General features: G+C 38.0%; 1 protein-coding gene across 3 annotated transcripts in view; it reads left to right on the top strand.

The window, feature by feature from the left end:
- Positions 1–23,329, top strand: part of INPP5A (inositol polyphosphate-5-phosphatase A) — a 427,857-nt gene that overhangs the window by 391,163 nt on the left and 13,365 nt on the right. For all 3 annotated transcript variants that reach the window (XM_048857376.2, XM_048857378.2, XM_048857377.2), the window contains exon 12: positions 2,379–2,452. In XM_048857376.2, coding sequence (XP_048713333.1) covers positions 2,379–2,452 — 74 coding nt within the window. The remainder of the gene's footprint in view (positions 1–2,378; positions 2,453–23,329) is intronic.

Genomic DNA, 23,329 nt, shown 5'->3' with positions numbered 1-23,329 from the left:
CCAACAGTACATAAAAACACCAGAGATCTCTTCAGATGTTACTGAGAAGTTGCTCTCACCGATGTGTCTAACCACTTAATCCTCTAGACTTTGGCTTCCAGTCAGTTCCCAAATATTATAACAAAAATAATCTGGATATACAAAGTTTAGAATGTTTGAATCCATATGAGAGGACAATGCAGTTATTTAACATCCTCAGCATTGGTCATTTATTCAGTTTTTGTATTCTTCTGACTTCAAAAAACCCTCTTTCCCCCCTTCCCCCACTGTTATTTCTCCTTATATTATGATTTTATTGGACAAAAGTAGAAAATTAAATTCTGTAAAACATATATTTTTAGAAGGGATTTTCTGGTTACCATTTGGGAGGGGTTTTGGTTGGTTGGCTGGTTTGGTTCTTTAAATTGGATTCAAATTTAGTAATTAGTGTCACTGATGATCTGGCTATTTTGGAGCAAGAAAAACCTGTTAATGTATGTATGCGTGGGTGTGGTTGTGTGTATACTGTACAGATAGATAGATTATAGATATGACACACTGTACATACTTGAATATAGGATTTGATCTTGCAAACATGCATGTTGAGTAATTTTACCCACATACTTATGCCCAGGAAGTCAATGAGACTACCCATATGAGAAAAGTTACTTAACATCCATAGAGTCAAGAATCAGGGGGTAGCCGTGTTAGTCTGTATCCACAAAAACAACAAGGAGTCCAATGGCACCTTAAAGACTAACAGATTTATTTGGGCATAAGCTTTCGTGGGTAAAAAACCCATTTATTTGGGCATAAGCTTTAATGGGTAAAAAACCCAGAAGTGGGTCTTTTACCCACGAAAGCTTATGCCCAAATAAATCTGTTAGTCTGTAAGGTGCCACCGAACTCCTTGTTGTTAACATGCATAGAGTTTACAGGTTTAGGCCCCATATTTATGTATGTACTGTAAATTCACACATATACATTTGTAAACATTCTTCCAAAAATCATGTATAAAAATGGATAACTGTGTGCCTTGAGATTTGTCAAAATACTAAACCTTGTACAAAGTATCTCAAAATGGCATTTTTTGTGAAATGTTTCTCAACACACCGTTGTACAAATTGGTGAATAGAAACACGAAAACGTAATGCTTTCATGTCCACATGCGTACATGTAGACAGATACAAAACCAGATTCAAGGCAGCACTGAAGGCAAAAATAGGTGGACCATAGGGAGGTAGCTAATCAGCAATGCAGGTGGTTCAGGTAGCTGCTTTTCACACAGATAATTAATGTGAACAAGTAGCTGCTAATTGCACATTTCAGGAATGATTTATGAGGTGGCAGAGAGGAAAGAGGGACACAATCTAATTTCTTTGGGAACCTCTGCCATTCATACAATGGTATCAGCACAGCTGTGAGATGGGACATGATTAATTATTAGTGAACAGTGGGTAAACACACAGCCATCATAAAGGGTGCTACTTTGATGACAAGATTGTCAAAATAGAAAGTGGCACTTACTCAGGGCGATGGTCAGTAACAGTGCAGATTTTGAGCTTTTTTTACTCACTAATTCACTTGTATGTCAGATTAACACCAAATCTGGTTCTGAAATAAGGTTGTTTATGCCCATCAGAATGGTTATTGGTTTAACACAGACTATTATTATTGACTTCTATTAACAGGTTTGTGTTTATGAACAAAAGACTACAGATATTATTTTCTTCGCTGTGGTCTCAAGGAAAATAAATTTGGCAAGGACTTATATAAACAGTACATTAAACCTAGGCTTATAAATGTGTCTGTTAAATATTATGTAGTGCCTCTGGCACACATACCTCTTTCTGCCATCTAGCCTATACTGTGCAAAAATAGCTATGCAAAAATATTGCTTGCCTTTGTTTAGGAAGAATGATTTGCACATCCTTGTGTTTGCTGTACCTTCGTATCCGGGTTAAAGATCTCTTATATTGTACGTTTACTGACATATTTTGTGGCTTGATCAGTATATTGATTTGCTAAGCATTTTTAAAGGTGTTAATTAGTTTTATCTCCGAAAAGATTGCTAATGAAATTTGAAAATCTAGACTAATCTTGAAATAGTAAATGTGCATGAGGTAGTTCTGTTTAAAGAGCAAAAGTTACCTGTTTCACTGAGATCATGAAGAAGGATTTTTTTTTGATAGGGTGCCTTTTCATCTTCTGATCAGAACACTGAAGTGTTTTACATTGACCTAGTACTGATATTTCTTCTGTAAAGATGTATGCTCCAAATAAGATATATTACTAAAGTATGTGATCATTAAATCATATAGTAATACCAAAAAAAAATTAAGTTATTGCAGTTTGATAAAGAAAACAAGTTGTTTTAATTCTATTTTATTTTTTTATAGCTTTTAGAATTCGACAAAGAGCTGTCTGTCTTTAAAGACAAATTGTATGAACTGGACATCTCATTTCCACCCAGGTAAGATACATATACAGTCCACTTGTTTAACTTGATGGCTAAAATGTAATTGTTATTAGGGCAAGAAAGAGTGTATATATACATTTTTTTTTCCCGCCATAAAGTTTGACAGCTCTTCCTCTATCCCCTCAGTTACCAGTATGAAGAGTGACAGGTTGCATGCTGCTAATGCTCTACTGTCTGTAAATATCCCATCATCTGGATTCAACTGGTCCCATATTTGTATAGTTGATTTCAGAATACTGTAATAAACTGGAGTGCCTTCTAACGTAGACTTGTGTGTAGAACTTGAGTTTATAGCTATTTTTGTGCACTAAGCCCAAGTAAGCTGTTCAGAAATTTTACCATAACAAAAAATAAATAAATCTTGGCTTCAAACCTTTGAAAAGTACCCCTACATGAGGGGGAATTGCACTAAATAGAAACTGACTTGAACAAAATGTGAAAGTGATTAGTCTGATTTCATTGCTCAGTTAAAAGATAAATATCAGGAAGGATGAAAAGAAATTGAAATAATTTTATAATCTCCAGTATTGTTAGTAAGACTGGTTTTAAATAAATGTGGGGTTTTTAAATAAATGTGATTTTTAAACCTGATCCTGTCCCCTGAACTGAATTTTAACAGTGATTAAACATCAACCATAAAGAAACAAAAACCAAGAATTTTTAAAATGACAGTACTATTCTGGAGAAATCCAAGAAAACTTTGAGCCATTTCTAAATATCTGTGACTCTATTTCAAGAAAGGAGAGCTCAACTCTCACATGTCTAGTGCAGTTGCTTTGAAGTAAGGGAAAATAGTATCACAAAGAAAGCTAGAGTTGAGAAGCAAGAAGTCATAGAGAAGATGCTATAATTTGTATGGGGCAGAGTCCTGTAAAATCAAATAAAGTGTTATTGTATGTGTAACTAGGTTTTTTTCCATTGGGGTAGACACAAAAGTATGATGTTTTGGCACAATCTGAGAAAAAAATTGGAAAGCTTCCCTTTTTGTTATCATAGTCTCGTTACTTCTCACCAGCCAGCTGTGATACTGAGTATATTGATCCCTAGGGACAATGGAAGTATGCATGAAGTGGTTACCACTGCTCTAAATTGTTCTTATTGATTGAGTATGATAACAGAAGACCAGTAGTGTATAAATCTCCAAGTGTATTTCATTAGCTATGTACCTGGTCAGAGAGGGGGAGGGCAGATGGATTTGTTACCAGGATATAGACCACCACGGAATTTCACCAGTATTAGCACTGTCTTGTAAGAAATTGTAGTTGCCTTATTTATTAATGGCAACTATCAGATTAGGCTCAGTTTATGGGATAACATGTTCTAACATACATTGCATTAATGTTCAGGTTTGGCCTCAGTATTTCTGAATATACGAATTATTAATACATATAATTACATATATAGCTTAAAGTCCAGCCACTACCCCCGGTATCAGTGACATAACTGTAGTGCTATGCTACTCCTAGAAAAAAGAGCCTCAAGCCTCCAGGAGCTGGTCATATTGCACATCATTAGAGGCACAGCTGGTAGAACTGCCTGTTAAGGTTATTTCACACTTCTTAGTATAAGACCCTGTTTTCACTTACATATAACAACATTGCCAAATTTTATCTGTTTGGGCAGATATTTTCCACACTGCATATTTACATCACGCTAAAGTCTTGGGAAAATTTCAGCCAAAATTGTTCAGCCGTTTCCCAGAACAAAGCTAGGGAAAATTGTTGATTTGCCCATATTAAAAAAATTTTGAGATCGTTTCTAGCACCCCCCTGCTTTGAATCAGGGCCTTGAAATTTGGCAGGGAATAGCCTTTTGTCAGGGATGTGCATTTTACTGTTCCCAAGAAAAGCAGCCTAAATTTGGCCAAGTTGTAAGCCTTTGAAAAATCTTGAGTTCACACACTCTCAGTAGAGACTTCTTCAATTTTGGCAGCTAAATTCCCCAAAGATTCCATTTGCATTGGACATGCTCCAGCCCCGGCCTGAGCAGAACTTTCCCTGCAATGGCAGCTCTGGACAACTACTGGCAATTGGTCTGGGGACCTGAACTGAGAACAAGGGTATTGTCTCCTGTGCTGGCAGTGCCCCCTCCCACACCACTGGGCCAGGCTGCATGGAAGAGGAAGCAAACTGATTCACATGCAGAGGTGATTGGGTCAAGGAGTTTAGAGGGAGCCTGGGACTAGAAGATGGCAGAGGGGGAGAGGGCAAATGGGAGTTGAAAGAGGAGACTGGGACTGATGTGGCAAGGACCCTGGAAGCTAGAGGCAGAGTGTAGGACTGGGAGCTGGGTATGTGGGGAAACTGGGTCTGGTTGGGAAAGGAGACTAGGTCCGGGAGCTGAAAGAGACTGTGATGGGGTAGGTAAGAACACTGGGACTGGGAGTTGGCAAGAGAAATTTTAAGGGGAGACTAAGATCAAATGAGGATCCTGGGAGAGAATGGTACTGGCTGGGTGAAGGAGACCAGGACAGAGAACCATTGGGGTTTCAAGAAGGACATGGTCAGGGAGGGGAAATAGATCTGATAGTTCTGATAAGGAACTGAGATGCAGGGAAAGAACTGGCACTAGCCAGGTGGATAGACTGAGACAAGGATTCAGGGGGTGTGGGGATGGATGTGAATCTTAAAATTGGATGAGGATCCTGGGAAGGAAGATTAGGACTAGAAGCCAGTGGGAATTAAGAACATGAGTGGGGGGTGGGAGAAGGATCAGATGAGAAAGCAGAAGGAGGGAAATTGAAGTTGGCTGAGGAAGGAGATCGGGACTAGGGAGGAGATGAGATGCGGATTCTGGAGAGATGAGACTAGGACTTAGTGGGCAAGGAGACTCAAACTGCGATGAGAAGCCTGAGAAGTGGAGACTTGGGACTGGAACAAGGAGCCAGGGATGGGGAGGGGACAGGGCAGAAGGAGTCAAGCTTAGCACAGATAGGCAGAAGAGTCTATGCTCACTTGATCATACTCCCCTCCATAGCCTGGAATGGAAGCCAAAATTCCTGAGTCTCACCATTCCTCTGTTGTCAGCAAATATCTGTGAAACACCCTGACAAAGTAACCCATGCCCCTCTAGTGCTAATCCATGTAGCATTTGGCAACGTACTACTGCTGTCAGTTACTCTGTTAGTTCAAATGACAGAGGAAAGTGTAGTGAATCCAAAGGTTCCAACCCTGCTGATGACCCATGCAGCTGTCAATTTGATGCCACATAATGGAATTTTTTTTTTCAGTTTCTTTTTTAAAAAAACCCAAAACCTAGGAAACTATACAGAAAAAACTATGTTAACAGAACATTCTTAAGATTGCAAAGTCAAGCATGCAGAAGTTAGAAAATGTCTGTGCAACCTTAATTCAGCCCCCTTGGGCCAGGGGCGGCTCTACGAATTTTGCTGCCCCAAGCAGTTGCCGCTGAATTGCCACCAGCGGCGGAGCTGCCACCAAATTGCCATCGTGCCCAGAAGAGCGGCGGAGTTGCCGCTCAAAAGCTGCCGCGGGACACGAACTGCAGCCCCATTCTGAATGCCACCCAAGCACCTACTTGGGAGCCTGGAGCCGGCCCTGCCTTGGGCATATGCATTATGATACAGTCTTTAATTACATGATCACATCCTAGTTTTTCCATAGGATACAGGCCTGATTTAGTGCACAGGATGGACCAGGTCTGAGAAAGAATCAGTATTGTACAGCGAAGGAGATTGTTGTCTGTAGAACCCATGCTTCATGTGTTGTAGCAGTTGGAAAGCGTGTACTGAATGAGCAGAGGATTGCAGAAAGAGAAAGGATGGTCTCGTGATTGAGATAGTTAAATGGTGCGCTGGGCAACTTGATTCTATCTTTGCCTCTGCCATGGTATGCCTCTGTGATACTGTCATTTAAACCAAACTTTTCACAGTCGGTCACTAACTGTGTGTTCCTCATTTTCTGGGTGCCTCATTTGAGAGACGGAGATCTGATTTGAAGAAGTGCTGAGCACTCAAACCTGCAACTGAAGTCAGTGGGAGCTGTGCTTAGAATATACGAGGTACTATATAATGCTAAATACTCTGAAGAATCAGATTATAGGTTTCTCAATTTGGGCACCCAAAATTAGTGGATTCTTGTAACTTTAATGTCTCTGTGCCTCAACTTCCTCCTTGCAAAATGTGCATAACAATAGCCCCCCCTCATCTCACAGGGGTGTTGTGAAAATAAAATCATGTTTTTATCGCACTCAGATACTATAGTGCTGACCACCATAGGAAAGCCATGAAAAAATTATAATATTCTGTCTTCAGAGCAAGGTATAAATAGTGTGCAGTAAATAAGATTTAGGGCTGTACATTGAACAATGAGAAGAAAACAAAATATTGACTAGTTGCTCATTAAGTGAGTAATGTCCAGTCTGTGCTTGCAGTGAAAAAAATAGTACCTGATCATGTAAATAAAGACTGTATGATAATGCATATGCACAGACAACATTAATTCTGCAATTTTCTAACTTTTGAATGGTTGACTTTGCAACCTTAATAATGTTCTTTTAATGCTTTTATATGTAATATATATTAACCCCGATAGGCAAGGATATATTATCTTGTAGCGAAAAAAATGGTGCTTGAAAATGGTCTGCTGTGAACAGGAGCATTAAGAACATGAAAAAATTATATGCACAAGAATAGGAAGGTGAATGGGTAGCAGCTTGTGTGTGTGTAGTCTGTCGGTTTGACGACAACGTTTTCATGCTATCTCTTTTTGTGGATTCTGGAGTGACCCTGAAGTCCAAAGTGTGACACACATGCTCGTGAGCAGATTGGGCAGACAAAGTCATTGGTGAGCATCTTGGTAGCTATAGCAGTAGTATGATGCATTTCCCTTGCAGCTAACAATCGATTATTTCTGTCCTCTTCAAAGGCTTGGAAAGCTCTGAGTGCTGTGTGTTGCCAGGCTGATCTATTTAATGCAGCCTTCTCAAGATCATCCGGTTTTATTGCACCAAAGTGTATGCTGTTCTTGATGCTTTCCTTGTAGCACTTTCTGGGGCAGCCTAGATTCCCATGTCCCTGTACAAATTTTCCATAGAAAATTTTTCTGGGGAGTTGATGTTCAGGCATACTAATGATGTGTCGTAGTTTGGCTTTTATCAGCATGGCCTTGATGCTTATGGCATTTGTCTTTTGGAGAGAACCTGCCAGCAGACTCCATAATGGTATGCAGAGACCGCATATGGAAGGCCTCTAACTGTTTGATATGCCATTTGTATGGTGTCCAGGTCTCACAGCCATAGAGGAGAGATGTGAGCACAAAAACATTATAAAGTTTTTTTGTTTAGAGGGTTATGTTGTGGGATTTCAGGATTTTGCTATGTAGTTTTCCTAATAAATGAGAAGCTTTCTGCAGCCTATTCATGATCTCTTTGTGAAGAGATCCATCATTGGAAATGTTGCTGCTGAGAGAGGTAAAAATGCCAACTTGCTTTAGTTGGATTCCACTAACGGATGTGCCAGGGGATAGGGCATGAAGCGGTGAAGATAATTGGTGTAACACCACAGTTTTATCCAGGCTGATTGTGAGGCCAAACAATTTTGATGCTTCAGCGAAGCGACCTATGATGCACTGGAGATCTCCCTCTGTGTGTGATAGGAGGGCACTATCGTCTGCAAAGATGACTGAAGACTGCGCTGTCGTGTCTGTATCTGATGTATATGTCTCTGTTGAGCCCATTTGTAGCATGGTTGAGAACTTGGGTGAAGAAGAGGTTGAACAGTACAGGGGCAAGGACACAGCCTTGTGTGACTCCATTTGAAATGGGAAAGTAGTCAGTGAGATCTCCATTAAAAAGTATCTGACCTTGCATCGACTCATGAAATAAACGAATGATCTTTGCCAGTTTTGGTGGGCAACCAAATTTGCTGAGGATCATTCATAATCCTTCTCTATTGACTGTATCAAATGCTTTTGTCAGATTAGTGAAAACACTGAACAGATTCATGTTTTGTTCAATACATTTTTCTTGTATTTGCCTGATACTGAAAATCATGTCTGTGGTGCTACAACCAGGTCTGAATCCACACTGAGTGTCAGGTAGATTGGCTTCTGAGACAGATTAAAACAGTTGGTTCAGGAGGACACAAGCAAAGATTTTTGCAGCAACAGATAGGAGAGATATTCCATTGTAGTTATCACAGACCATTTTGTTGCCTTTGTTTTTAAATAAAGGAATAATTGTGGCATATTTGAAGTCTTGTGGCATTTCTTTGTTGTCCCAGATGTCAGTAAGGATCTTCTGCAGTGTTGTTACCACCTTTGGACCCGCAGACTAATATATTTCTGCCAGTATTCCATCTCTGCCCAAGGACTTTCCTGAGGTCGTCAAACTGATTGCCTTTTCTGTTTCTTCAAGTGAGGGTGGTGAGTCAAGATGGTGTTGAATAGGCTTTTGAAGTATCTGATTAATAGTACTTGTTTCAACTGAGGATGGGTCTGTTCAGTAGTTGGCTGAAATGTTCAACCCATCTGTGTTCCATGCCATGTTTGTCTTTGATGACTGTCTTGCCGTTAGCCATCATGAGTGAACCTGTGCCCACTTTTGAAAGTCCATAGACTAGCTTCAAGGAATCAGATAACTTCTTTGTTTCATTTGTTTCTGCATACATTTGAGTGTCTTCTGCTACCTTCTCCCACCATTTATCTTGTATCAAGCATAGTTGTCTTTGTGCCTTGCTTTGCAGGTGTTTAAATCTGTTTCTTTCTGAGGTGGACTGAATATCTTTTTTTGCCAGATTTGGAAAGCCTAATTTTTTTCTTTCAAGAGTACTGTGATTTCCTTATTATTTTCATCAAACCAGTCACTTTGGGCCCTTTTCTTCCATCCAAGGACATCAGTTGCAGTTTTTTGTACTGTCTCTCTGAATTCCTCCCATGAGACAGGGTTATCACCAAAGTTGGTTTCTAGTACACTTAGTAGCTTGTTTCAATAGGATGCATGGTTTAGTTTAACAATAGCAGGGGACGTCTTGATTGTTTTGGGGTGTTTCAGGCGTGTAGGTACAATGTGTAGATTCAGTATTGACCTAATCATTCAATGATCCATCCAACATTCTGCTCCACGCATGGCTCGGGTGATCCTGACATCCCTTATGTCACATTGTCGGACAATGATGTAATCTATTAGATGCCATTGTTTGGATCTGGGGTGCATCCATGTAGTTGTATATTTGTCTGCCTGTCTGAAGATAATGCAGTTGTATATTTGTCTGCCTGTCTGAAGATAGTATGTAATTGTCAGGCTATGTTCTGCACAGTTGCTTAGGAGTAGGAGACCATTTTCGTTTATTTTTCCAATGCCATTTTTCCCAATAACACCTTGCCAGTTGTTATTTCTTTACCTACTCTTGCATTGAAATCTCCTAGGATGATTAGTTTGTCACTTTGTGGTGTTGACTTGATGAGAGAGTTGAGATCAGAATAGAACTGTTCCTTAGCATCATCAGGGCTTGTTAAGGTGGGTGCATATGCACTGATGATGGTAGCAAATCCCACTAATGCTGATCCTGGCTTTTATATGTAGAAAAACAGTTGTTGTGGCATAGCGGGGCCATAGGGTTTTTATAGTATGTTGGGGGGGGGAGCTCAGAAAGAAAAAGTGCAATCTCTTTATCATGAAAGTGCAACTTGCAATGTAGCATTATCATGAAAGTGCAAAATGCAATGTAGCATTTTTTTTGTTACGTAACTGCACTCAAAAACAAAACTATGTAAAACTTTAGCGCCTTCAAGTCCACTCAATCCTACTTTTTATTCAGCCAATCACTAAGACAAAAAAGTTTGTTTACATTTAGGGGACATAATGCTGCCCGCTTCTTATTTACAATGTCACCTGAAAGTGAGAACAGACGGTCGCATGGCACTTTTGTAGCCGGCATTGCAAGGTATTTATTTGCCCGATACGCTAAACATTTGTATGCCCCTTCTTGCTTTGGCCACCATTCCAGATGACATGCTTCCATGTTGATGATGCTCGTTAAAAAAATAATGCTTTAATTAAATTTGTAACTGAACTCCTTGGGGGAGAATTGTATGTATACTGCTCTGTGTTTTACCTACCTTCTGCCATATATTTCATATTATAGCAGTCTCGGATGATGACCCAGCATGTTGTTCGTTTTAAGAACACTTTCACTGCAGATTTGAGAAAACGCAAAGAAGGTACCAATATGATATTTCTAAAGATAGCTACAGCACTCAACCCAAGATTTAAGAATCTGAAGTGCCTTCCAAAATCTGATTGGGACAGGGTGTGGAGCATGCTTTCAGAAGTCTTAAAATAGCAACACTCCAATGCGGAAACTACAGAACCCAAACCACCAAAAAAGAAAATCAGCCTTCTGCTGGCGGCATCTGACTCAGACGATGAAAATGAACATGCGTTGGTCTGCACTGCTTTGGATCGTTATCGAACAGAACCCATCATCAGCATGAACGCATGTCCTCTGGAACGGTGGTTGAAGCATGAAAGGGACATATGAATCTTTAGCGCATCTGGCACGTAAATATCTTGCAACGCTGGCTACAACAGTGCCATGCGAAAGCCTGTTCTCACTTTCAGGTGGCATTGTAATCAAGAAGCAGGCAGCATTACCTCCTGCCAATGTAAACAAACTTGTTTGTCTGAGCAATTAGCTGAAAAAGAAGTAGGACTGAGTGAACTTGGAGGCTCTAAAATTTTAAATTGTTTTATTTTTGAAAGCAGTTTTTTTTGTATATAATTCTACATTTGTAAGTTCAACGTTCATGATAAAAAGATTGCTCTACAGTACTTGTATTAAGTGAATTGAAAAATAGTATTTTTTATTTTTACAATGCAAATATTTATAATAAAAAATAAATATCAAGTGAGCGCACTGTACACTTTGGATTCTCTGTTGTAATTGAAATCAATATATTTGCAAATGCGGAAAACATCCAAACATATTTATGTAAATAGTATTCTGTTGTTTAACAGCATGATTAATCACGATTAATTTTTTTATTACGCAATTAATCACGATTAATTTTTTTAATTGCTTGACAGCCCTAATAATAAACAATAATCAGGAAGCAATTATAGCTAATATTTTATTTAATGCATGGCTGAGATACTAATTAAGGGTTCCCAGCAAACAAAACTTCCTAAACGCATTTTTCTCTTTGTAGCCAGAACGCTAAGAATATAATTAAAAGTGAAAAGACCAAAACTGCACAGCCTAAAGTAGAGAAGAAATCACACATGTACCCTGCCCCAAGCAGCACAGAGCTTTTCATTATGAGGAATGTTTCTTTCATCTGTCTTTTTATTTTTTATTCTGGATTATATGACAACACAATCCCAAATAAATTTTGAACAATAAATAAGAGCTCAATCCTGCACTGTTTGTGCAGCCATGGAAATCAGTGGAAATTTTGCCTGAGTGAGGACTGAATAAGGACTGCAAAATGTGGATCCAATATTAGTAGAGCTACCAGAGGCCATATCATGCTAGCTTTACTCATGGAAGTAAACATGTTGATTTCTGTGGGACTATGTTTGTTAGTATTATTAATTATTTGTATTGCAGTAGTGTCCAACATGTGGTAGGTGCTATACATCGAGGTTTTGATAAGCAAGAAGCCAGTTTTCATCAATCAAACCTTCTTTTCAAGTAGGACCTTTACACTCACTCAGCATCAAGCAAAAAGGCCCAACTAAATGGTATACTTTACTTTTCTTGTAGTTATTTCCCTATGTTGTTTCTCTTCTTCTAAAATAGTAGTCCTTCTTTATGTTTCACATGAATTGCCCACTTTTAAATCTTCATGGCAAATGTCGTGATTTCATAAACAATGATAGTTGTGTCATATCTGCCAGTGGGACTGAATTTTAATGTTTTTAGTTAACCTACGGAGAGTGGAACCAACCCTGTAAATTCAGAAAGTACTACTTTAAGCTTCTTGCTGTGCATAGCTGGAAAGTGTATGGTACATCTGTTTGTTCTACAAATGCAAGAAACAAAGGCTTTCTTCACTGGGAAGATGGAGAGAGAAAGATCTAAAGACACTTTTGTTTCAGGCTTATGTGCTTAATAAATGAGCATTTGAATTTAAAAAGAAGTTGTAAGAAATTGTAAAAATAGCATTAAGCAAGAATTTCAGAAAAATTGGTCAGCACATATATATTAACTTTCAATAACAAATGCTGAAATATAAAAGCTTTGGAATTATCAATTGGAGTAAAACCTTGTTAGAACAAAATTCCAGTGATACATTTTTAGCATTCTTTGTATTTCATCTTTTTTATCTCATGGCACTTTGCCCATATAGTCTTTTTTTATTTTTTGTGTGTGTGTCAGCTTTAATTGCCTGAAACATTGTTATACTTTGGCATTCAAACACAATACTAACTAAATGATATAGTACTTAATCTTTTCATACAATATTTACAAATAAAACTTTTTCGTGATTAGCATTTTAATTCTAGCTGTTCCACCAGTTGTCAAAGCAAAGATGATAAATTTATCTTATTGATGCAACCTTACTCTACCCTTTCATTTTTGTAAGGGATATAAACTTATTCTATTGAGAGTGCTGTGTTATGTTTTTAATTATGGTTCAGGTTTGCAAATAACCTCAAATGTGCATGTCCTATTGAAGTCAATGAAAGCTTTAGCCTAAGATTCATGGTAGAATATGGCCATTGTATGCTCGTGAATAAATTTAATATTGCATTTAGCATCTCTCAAAAAATTAAAAGAGTAATTAGGACCACTATAATTTTCTCCCTTTTTTTGTTTGGCATTTGCTTATGCAATTACTTGATTTGCACATACATTTATTCAAATTAAGTGCACAGCTGCATATCTAAACCAGTATAACACTACAATGCTACACACAGCAGCATGAATCCTGACGGGGGAAACATACTATGCAATTGTTGCATGTGGTATATTTGTTTCGCATCCAACACTGAATCCAATTCAAGATCTTATTCCTAATCTACAAAGTCTGCAGTAATCTAGGACCTGACCACCACTACTGCTGCCCCTTTTAGCATACAGTTTCTGGAATTCTTTAGTTCATAGTATCACTAAAGCTAATGGAGTCCAGGACAAAGCACACAGTTGTTAGGAGATGTTTTTTTTTTGTATAGGATCCTCCAGCTGTAGAATTCCCTGCCACTGAAGATTATGGTGCCCTCCTCATTTTTGGAGTGCAGTGTAAGACACACCTCCCCGCCAGTAAGGCAGCTTCAGTTTGTCCAGCAAGATCTTCCTTCCAGAAAGATTCAGTCTCCCATAGCGCCCAAGTTAATACAGCCCTAATCAAGATGGGAGGACTTGAGAAAATTGTCTGCTATTGCTCATCAGCTGACCCATTTCATCTCTCCGATGACACCTAGATATTCTGGCGATGGACACATGCATGTGAGACAGAGAAAAATATCTCTTCTAAGAAGCAAGTCCTGAGTTACAGTTACCTTTTTGCCAGTACTTCCATTGTGAATCTTAAGCAATGGAAATGTGTAGTGTTCCCTGTATACATAAATCTCAACAATGCCCACACACCCCCTTGTACTACAGCAATGTCACGTTCAAGGATATTTCTCTAGTGAAGTTTCATTAACCAATCTTTCTTATAAGGAGGGTGACCAGAATTGTTTTTCATTAATAATAGCATTTGTTATAGTTCTCAGTAGACCAATAATGTTTTCCTATTTAATTGTGAATTGGACTCTATACCTGCAAAAATTATGTGAATTATGTTATTTTGCTAGAATAGCATTTAATAGTTTTGGTGTTTTCAAGAGTATAGTTTACGCACTTGTAGTTAGACATCAGATCTAGTTCTTTAGAGTCCCCTGCTTGTTTAGAAAGTTTAAATAAGTCTTGCTTCTGGTTGTAATAATCTTAATGTATGCATCTTTAGTGGGCACATTTTCTACATATATTTTTGTGTCTTAGTAAAATATGAGATGGTGACATCAGCTTGTTTCCTTCTGAACTTCTCTGTGGCGCTACTTTTTTAATTTCAAAGAGAGTAAAGAAAGCATGATTGTCTGGGCATATATTTTTAGACCTTCTGAGGGTTGTATTTATTTAAGGAAATGGTTACTATGAAAGCCCACAAATCCATGCTGCACGTTTTGGATGAATCTGCATATAAGCAGCTCTTGATTTGAAACTTTCATATTCCCTTTGTAAAGTTATAGCATCTTATAATAGTGCATTTCAAGTAATTACTGTATAGATATAGTTTGATATTTTTGTCATAGCTTCTCAGAAATCTTGGCTCCCAAGGGCAAGGGAGGAAGAAAATCACAGTGTTAGAGGCTTAGCAGCTAAGAATATACTTATGGCGACTGAAGAAAGTTACAGTCTCATGTCTTGTGTTTAATTTTAAAGAATGCAATACCGCTGTAAATTCATATCACTTACGCTCAAAAAGTCATCAGTCAGGTCAGGCATGACAAGTATGAACACTGCACACCCTTGTGATGAATTTGGCTTTCCCATGTTAGTGGTGGTCCTGGAGCCAGAGAGGCATGACACTGCAGTGATGAAGTGCTAGCAGTCTGACAAGAAGAGTCAGGTTGACTTGTTTAGGTACAGGAGACAGTAAACGTGTTGGGACACAAAATGAGAAGATAATGATGTGTTTTGGTTCTCAGAGGGAGGGAAAAAGAGGAGAAGGAAGAGTTGTATTTTCTTAGTAATTCATAAAATCTTCCAACGTATTCATAAATATCAGTGAAAGACTTATTTTGCAACATCTAGCCACCATATAGAAATAGTAGACAAGTGTTGCTTTTTCTGCTTTCTAGGATTTAGGAAAATTTTAAAGTAACAGATGAATAAATGCAAATAAAAACAAAAAAGCATACTTTTGTGTACTTTTTGATAAAATACACCATTTTGAATGTGAAAAGCTTCTAAACATTCTGTTTTAGACAAGGAAGAGTTAATTTATTCTTCAAAGCGGTTGGGCATTTTTTGACATATAAATTGTTTAATTTACAAAAATGTCCAGATTTCTTCTGTTTTGAGATTTTTATGGATATTATACCAATATGAATTGTGACATCTTGATTCTGGCACCCTGTACAGACCCCTAACAACGTAGTGCTGTATCCAGAAGTTCCTGCCCTCTCAACAGTACTAATATGGGTTGCAATATTTATACCCTTTTTACCCACCCACCCCCATATTTGTAGCTGTTGATTTCATTATACTCTGCAAGAATCATGAACAGTTCACTCTTTTGTAGTCTGCTAGCTTCTCTTTTCAATTGATTGTGAACTACATTTAATAAGGTGTGAGCTTTTAATGCTTGTGAGAAAGAAAATACTGTGTCATGAGTCACTATTCACAGGTCACAGAAGGAAAACCAGTTTGTATTTAGATGTCCAGTTCTTATTGTATCCCGCCTTTTAATATTAGCTTTTGAAAAGCTACTTGCATTTAAAACTTTTGTCATCATCTTTCTATTCATCGTATTAATGGTTGTTAAGAGTAAAAGTTGGATTCTCTAATAAGTACCAGAAATAAGTGGTTTCTAATCCTGATAACATTGAAAACATTCCTTATTCTGACAAGAGTACATCTTATGATAATTTAAAAATCATTTTGAAACTGATCATTTCCTTTTTGATCTCTAAATAAAAGTGCAGTTAAATCCTTAGAGAAATAGAAATACCTGATGGCTCCTTCCCTGCAATACTGTATTTGCCAAGTCTAGACACCTATGGAAGAGAGAAGGGCATTGATATGCAGCTGTCTTTTCACCATTTGGTGTTTAGTGGGAAACTGAGAATAGGCTGGTGCCCATACATACACACACACACACCTTAACATACATCTTATATACTCTACAAGTCTATGAGGAGAGTGAGGGAGTAACTTTGTTTAAAGCCTCTGTGGGAAATTGGTTAAGCTAACAATCCATTGGGATAAATAACTGCATAAAAACATGCCCACACTAAATTAAAGTAATCTTAGAGGTCTGGTTTAAGCCAGAAAACCCCAGGAAATTCAGATATATTTAAAGAAAAATTACATTTTTCAAGGGTTCATAATCATAGAATATCAGGGTTGGAAGGGACCTCAGGAGGTCATCTAGTCCAACCCCCTGCTCAAAGCAGGACCAATCCCCAATTTTTGCCCCAGATCCCTCCATGGCCCCCTCAAGGATTGAACTCACAACCCTGGGTTTAGCAGGCCAATGCTCAAACCACTGATCTATCCGTCCCCTTTAATGAGCTATACAAATTTGCTGTGGGCTGAAACTTGGCTTTAGAGGTCTCAACTGAGAATGTAAATGTTTATTTTTCTTTAAAATGGTGTTTGGCTTATAACACGATTGCAGAAAAATATGTTAATCTGTTTCATACACATTTTAGTACTTTAAAGCAGATATGACTATGGTTTTTTTTTCATTAAACATTACAGATATTTAGTCCACAATTTGAACTATGGATTTTTGTTTGTTTCGTTTTAAATCAGTAACTCACTTTTCTTTAATATTTAAAAGTGGGCACTATGTAAACTGAAATTTTTGGCTCTCACATAAACACATTAATGCTTTTTAAATTATACATTTATTGTGACGGATGTACAACATAATTGTATTCGTTTATAACACAGTAATTATACATGGAGTCAAATGTAATTTGTAGCTGTCTTGTCAACAGTTATTAGGGCAACACTATTTCATTATAATTAATATGCAGTTGGGTGACCAAATTCTGAAAGGTCTTGCAATACACTGGGCTAGTGGCCATTAGCGTCCACTTTCTCCAGTCAGTTCTGCATATGGGAAAGCTTCCAAAATAACTTTTGAACTTTTCACTTATCACTTCTGAAAATAGAATGGCTAGAGTCTTACTTGTGAACTGAAAAAAGTAACTAATCCTCTTCTCCAGTGTAAAGCCATAATTTCATTTGAGATCACATGCCTGCTTACTGTTATAAGAAGTCTTCATATTATCCCTTGTGTTCATCCAGTTAAGGGCGAAGGCCTACATGGTCATTAGACAGTCATGCAGGAAAATAAACTCAGATCAAGTCCGTGGTGCATTTAAGCATATGCTTAACTTTAAGCATGTGAATAATCTCATCCCTGAATAATCTCATCCTTGTTCAGCAGTACACCTGATATGTACTTATCTTGATATGCTTAAAGTTAAACATGTGCTGAAGTGCATTGCTGAATCTGAGCCTAATTTCCTATATAATCCTTACGTAGTAGGCAATGACACTTTCTCTCTTCCCCAAACGGATTTCGGCAATTTCAGTTTACCCCTTTCCACTCCTGTCCCTGGTATTTATCCTTCCCTGTTGGTGAGAAGGGGAGGAGCATCTATTCTGCCTTCAGCAGCAGCCCTTCCTTGATCCCTGCAGAGTCCACACACACACACAACAAAAAAGGGAAGGGGGAGAGAGAGAATCACAGCCTCCTGGGAAACCACAGATTTCATGACAATCATTAGGCCCTTTACAATCTCACTTCCCTAACTAGATTGAGTAGAGATTTTCTAAATGTGTATTTTTCAAGAATCCTTCACTCATCCCTATATTCTCAAGTTTTGATCCATTTCCTTTAAATAGGGAATATTCATGTTTTTATCTCATTACACTTTGTAATCTAATGTAGCCAGTAGCAACACTAACCACCAGAGACTAAATACAATTCAGAATTTTAAATTCTGCAAGCTCTGTCAGTCACTGCCTAGGCAGCCTGGCCATAAGCAAACAAGCAGCTCAATATGAGGCTGGAAAAGGGTCTTTGGCAGTCCGTAATCATTGGGAAAAAGTGGTAGGTGTGAAAAAGAAATAAGGAGGTTGTGGTTAGCCAAGATACAGGTGGGCAATTGTTAACTTTATCACCTCTCTCCATTAATTATTATAATTATTCTTGTAGATGTAGTATGGCAGAGATAGGAGCTGACTTTACCAGGGGTTCACACCCACCTACAAGGTTTGCTTTCAGATAAGTCTGCATGCACAGTAATCTCATGTATTAATCATTCTCTTAAAGTGACCTATTCTTGTTTGTCGTTGCATTAGGCTGTCATGTAATTTACTAGTTGGACATATGTTTGTAGCTCAGATATCCTCTATGTGATGTTTTTTTCCTCAAGCAGATTCTCTGCATTGACAATATCTTGGCTTTGACACCTGTAACCAAGAATGACAGGTTGAATCCCATTTATTTGTAGAAGAATGTTTTGCCTTTGGAATTCTCTTTAGCTCTAGTCAGATGTTCTTCCAGAAACCTGATTAGTCTTACTTATTTTCTACCCTTATATATTGTCCCATTAACTTTTTCCCTAATATGTTTGGCCTTATTCTCATGGCTTTCACACAATGACATATTATGTTTTCTGTTTTAACTCATACTACAGCAGGGTGAATCAGCTCAGTGCCATATGAGGCAAGGTCATTTTTAAATACATTCAATTGTTCTTTCCTTCGTCCAGAGGCAGTCCAACAAATGCCAACTTTGCCTTTTGCATTGAAACCCTGTCAGTGCCATTGTACTTCCCAAATGCTGCCCTCCTGCATAAGGTTAGAAGGTTTATTACTTGATAGGCTGCTTTTGCTTCCCAGAGTCCTCACCAAATTTTCCCATAGGGCCCCAGATCATAAAAATCAACCTACTGCCAAGGAACCAGTAACTATTACTCTCGTAGCATCCAAAGGAGTCAATTAATATGGCAACTCACCCATCTCTTGGCTCTGAGCACATCACCTCATTGGTGAACTTCGATCCTATTCGCCCCTGAAATGAGGATTTAATGAATGTCAGAGCAAGGTCAAAAATGATATTGGAGTTTATCAGGTGTCTTTGCAGCTCACTGGTTTTATCCAAGATTGGATGGCTTTGTGCAGTTTCCACCAAATAATAACAATAACAATAAATAATATTTGCACTTCTAATGCACCTTCATCCAAGCATCATAAAACTCCTTGTAAATATTAATGAATGACCTTAAACCATCAATAGAGTAACTCAGTGCTTGATCAGTCAATTCCCACAAAACATTCTGGAACCTTGTAGACCTGCCTGAGGGTGGAACAAAGAAACAGCTCCCTCAGCTGGAATGAGAAAAGGAAGGCCCTGATCTCAGCCTAGAAACAATTATGATCTATTACGAAAGGGTATTCTTAGCCCATATACCCCTTCTCAGACCAAAAATCAAACCAAGGTAGCTGATGCCAATGCTCCATTCATTTCCAAAGTGGAAAGAGGCTCTTTTGGAGTAGGTGAGGAACTGTTTAAAACCACACTGCATGGAAAGAACCACACTACGTAGAAAGACATTCCTTCTGCAATCTACTTTAAAGAGGTGTGGCAACATTTAAAATTAGGAACAAAGAGGGGGAGGGAGGGGATAGGAAAGTGACATAGAGAAGGTTTAAGGACAGTTCTGAACATAGTTATATAGCCTGTAACCATGGGAGATGAGGATGTAAATCAAGCCACCACCTTGACTGTTCAAAAATGGTTTCAAACAAGGTTGTAACCTCTAGTGTGAACAGTCTCTAGTTGCTTCCTTTTTGCTATTAATAAATTAATCTGAGTTTTGGAAGTGTTGCTTTTTAAGAGTCCTGTTAGTTGAATGCTTTCCTATCCATTGTCTCCTCTTTGCAATAAGAGTTGTTTTCTGTTTTAGTGTACGTAAAAATATAGCTTGCTTTATAACTTACTTAGTCAGGCACATTCCCAGAAAAATCATTTTGCTCTATCAGAACCATGCGTAAAAATTTCAGAATCTTTTACTGAAACAAGCCAACACTGGATGAATTATTCATAGTTCAGTTTATCCAGTTGTAATAGTAGCAGTGTTACATACACTTAGTTGGGTACAACGTTCTGGTTATTAAAGCAATAGGGCATGTCATTCATTGGCTACTTGATGTAGCATTGGTATTGCTGAATAATCCACTTGTGTTAGCTGGACGGCCCCAGGACTCTTTATTGAACAGCAAAATGCAGCATGTGAGTTGCTGTTAGCAGTGTAAAAAGAAAAGGAGTACTTGTGGCACCTTAGAGACTAACCAATTTATTTGAGCATGAGCTTTCGTGAGCCACAGCTGAGCTGTGGCTCACGAAAGCTCATGCTCAAATAAATTGGTTAGTCTCTAAGGTGCCACAAGTACTCCTTTTCTTTTTGCGAATACAGACTAACACGGCTGTTCCTCTGAAACCTGTTAGCAGTGTGTCAGGCTTTCAGTCTTAAACTGGCTAAACACCCTACAAAGGGGAGCCAATAAGGCATTAATGACAGGAAAACTGGTTCAGTTTGACATTGCTGCCAAGGCAATCCATGGGTTAGCATGGCTATGTTGTATAATCAATAAGAAAAGATTGTCTCTACTGGAAATATTCCAGAGTAAAAAAGTAGCCAGTTATTGCATATTGGGAAAGAATCTGTTGGTATCTCCACCCAACCCTCCACCCCCACCCCCCAAACACACACACACACACACAGCAACACTCCTGTGGAAACATTCCATTGCATTCATGCTGACAAACCAACTAAAGTGTAAAAACTCTCAGTTAACACCACACTTGCAAGGCTGCAGCATAATAGTTACACAAAAGAGTTTGTTCATCCACAGAACAGTATGCCCAACATAACTCCATAAAAAGACTCAGAAAAATTACATTGTGTCATTAACCTTCCTGCTTTGTGTACTACGTGGAGTTATGGCTCAAGTCCTGTTTACCCTTCTTACCCTTTGCTACTGGATTGCCTGGTTGACCCCCTTTTTATTGTGACCTTTGACTCTGATTGTTAGTTTGATCACCATGGTGTTAGTGTAGCATTTGCAAGTAGCAGCTGTTTAACACATTGTACTTTAACCACTATGTTTGCAGGCCTGTGTTTACCCTCCGATTGGGCGTAAATGAGATACATATCATGGCCAGTTAGCTCACAGAGCATCATGAAGATCTATTAGTGTTTTGGTAAATGTGAAGCAGCTAATTTAATTCAAACAGCAGGGTGTCCTATAGCTTAGCTTTAACTACCTGATGCAGAAGATGAGCACATGAAGTCCAATTACTTAGGGCCATTTGTTAGAAAAGATTGAGCTGACTAAGCCTAAAGAACATGGATTTCTCTTTTGAATGTAGGGAAACATATATAAATGGCAATTTCATTAATTTAAATGAATTTGGGAAAAATAATATGTTCGTCCATAAAAAATTGAGTCTGGCTATGACAATGCTGATTTTTGGAAGCTATACTTGGGCTAGTGAACTGAGCCTTTGTGATGAGGTCACACATATACCAGCTCCATTAGTGCACAGCTGGGACCTTGTCAATGGAAAACAATAAAATCCCTTTACCCTACTCCCTCAGCATCTTAGCTCACAAATCACCCCAGGTTTGGCCCAGTGGCCTACTAATGTTGTTACTTATGGCTTTAGTGTAGTAGCACGTTGGACATTTTTTAAAGTATAGTGCATAGTTTAGGTGTAAAGCACTTGCCATTTTCTTTCAAAATCTTGATTTTGATTAAAACTCTGGTAGTTTGACCATGTATTATTCTGCTATTATTAAACAGGGAGGGAAAAAGTTTTCTGTGAAGGTACCTATCAGCATTACTGGTAAATAAAAATACATAAAGTAGCGGTGAGCTTGAGCAGAGAATGTTTGGACTCAGGTCCAAATTCACACATCACTAGCTCTGTAATGCGCCACATCAAAACCCTGGATCTGGTTACCCTCAAACTCTGGAAAAGTTCACATCTAGGTTGGAGCTTTGCAGCTCAGTATCATCTTTAATATAAAGTATAAACAATAAAATTCAGTGGCACAAAAGTCATAGACCAACAATAAAATAATTAATGAAATCAAGTAAACAGCCTCCAAATGGGAGCAGTTTTCAACTCTCTTAGAAATGTTGTGATGGAAGTTTGTTTTTAAGAAGGAGTGTGTGTCTAAAACCTGATTGAACTTCCATAATGTACACATAGTCTGAACAACAGTGTTGTAAAATCAGATATTTTGTGCTCGATCTTTCAAAATGACCTTTATTGTGCTAGGGAAAAAATTGCAACTTATCTTATTTTTATTTTCTGTCATCAACAGGGTGTTGTCCCACTTTGTAAAACACTGTTATAATGTTCTAACCATAGAAGATACAATTTTAAAGCAATGTAAAATATATTACAGTATTACCCACAAAGTCAATTCACTATATTTTCTAGCTGCAAAAAGGGCTGGAATCCAGAACTACACTGACCATGTGTCAGATGGTTTTAAAAGAACTAACAAATATGAACTCTCAAAATAGAATGAATTGTTTTCTGATTGAAAGAAAAATTCACCTGCCCCAATGTCATAAAAAGCAAAATGGTTCATCCTTTCCATACCTTATGGGGAATGCCTTTTAAGGGAAGGTTTAATTCATTTGTATTGTTCTTTTGTATTTTGAGTTAACAGTTGGCGGGCTGGTTTAAGATCACAGAAGTCTATAGTACTACAGTAGGTATTTTGTAAAGGTATTTGGCTTCTCTGACAATAATTGTGTTTAAAATAATTGTAACTGTAATTACAGTATCATTAGTGAAATAATATTGGTGGACAAACTGTTTAGTTTTTTTAAGGTTCCCAATATTATTGCTATGTTGTTCTTGTTCCTGCTAATAGTAACACAAGTACAAATAACAGAAGTGCATTTGTGTATATCTACCTACACAACAGCAACTTTCAAACTTATCAAATGTAGTGAGAACAATTCTTCCAGGTGTTCGGGAAAATTTGAAAACCTTTTGGCATTGTAATATTACATTAATTAAACTCAATAGCTTCTTAGTACTTTTATACACAAAGCCCACTTCTAAGTAAGTCCGATTAAATAGTGAAAATTAAAAC

The sequence above is a fragment of the Caretta caretta genome, chromosome 7, assembly GCF_965140235.1.
Source record: "Caretta caretta isolate rCarCar2 chromosome 7, rCarCar1.hap1, whole genome shotgun sequence".
NCBI classification, from domain to species: Eukaryota; Metazoa; Chordata; order Testudines; family Cheloniidae; genus Caretta; species Caretta caretta.
Note: the sequence above shows the minus strand (reverse complement) of the source record. Positions and strands in the feature narration are given on the sequence as shown.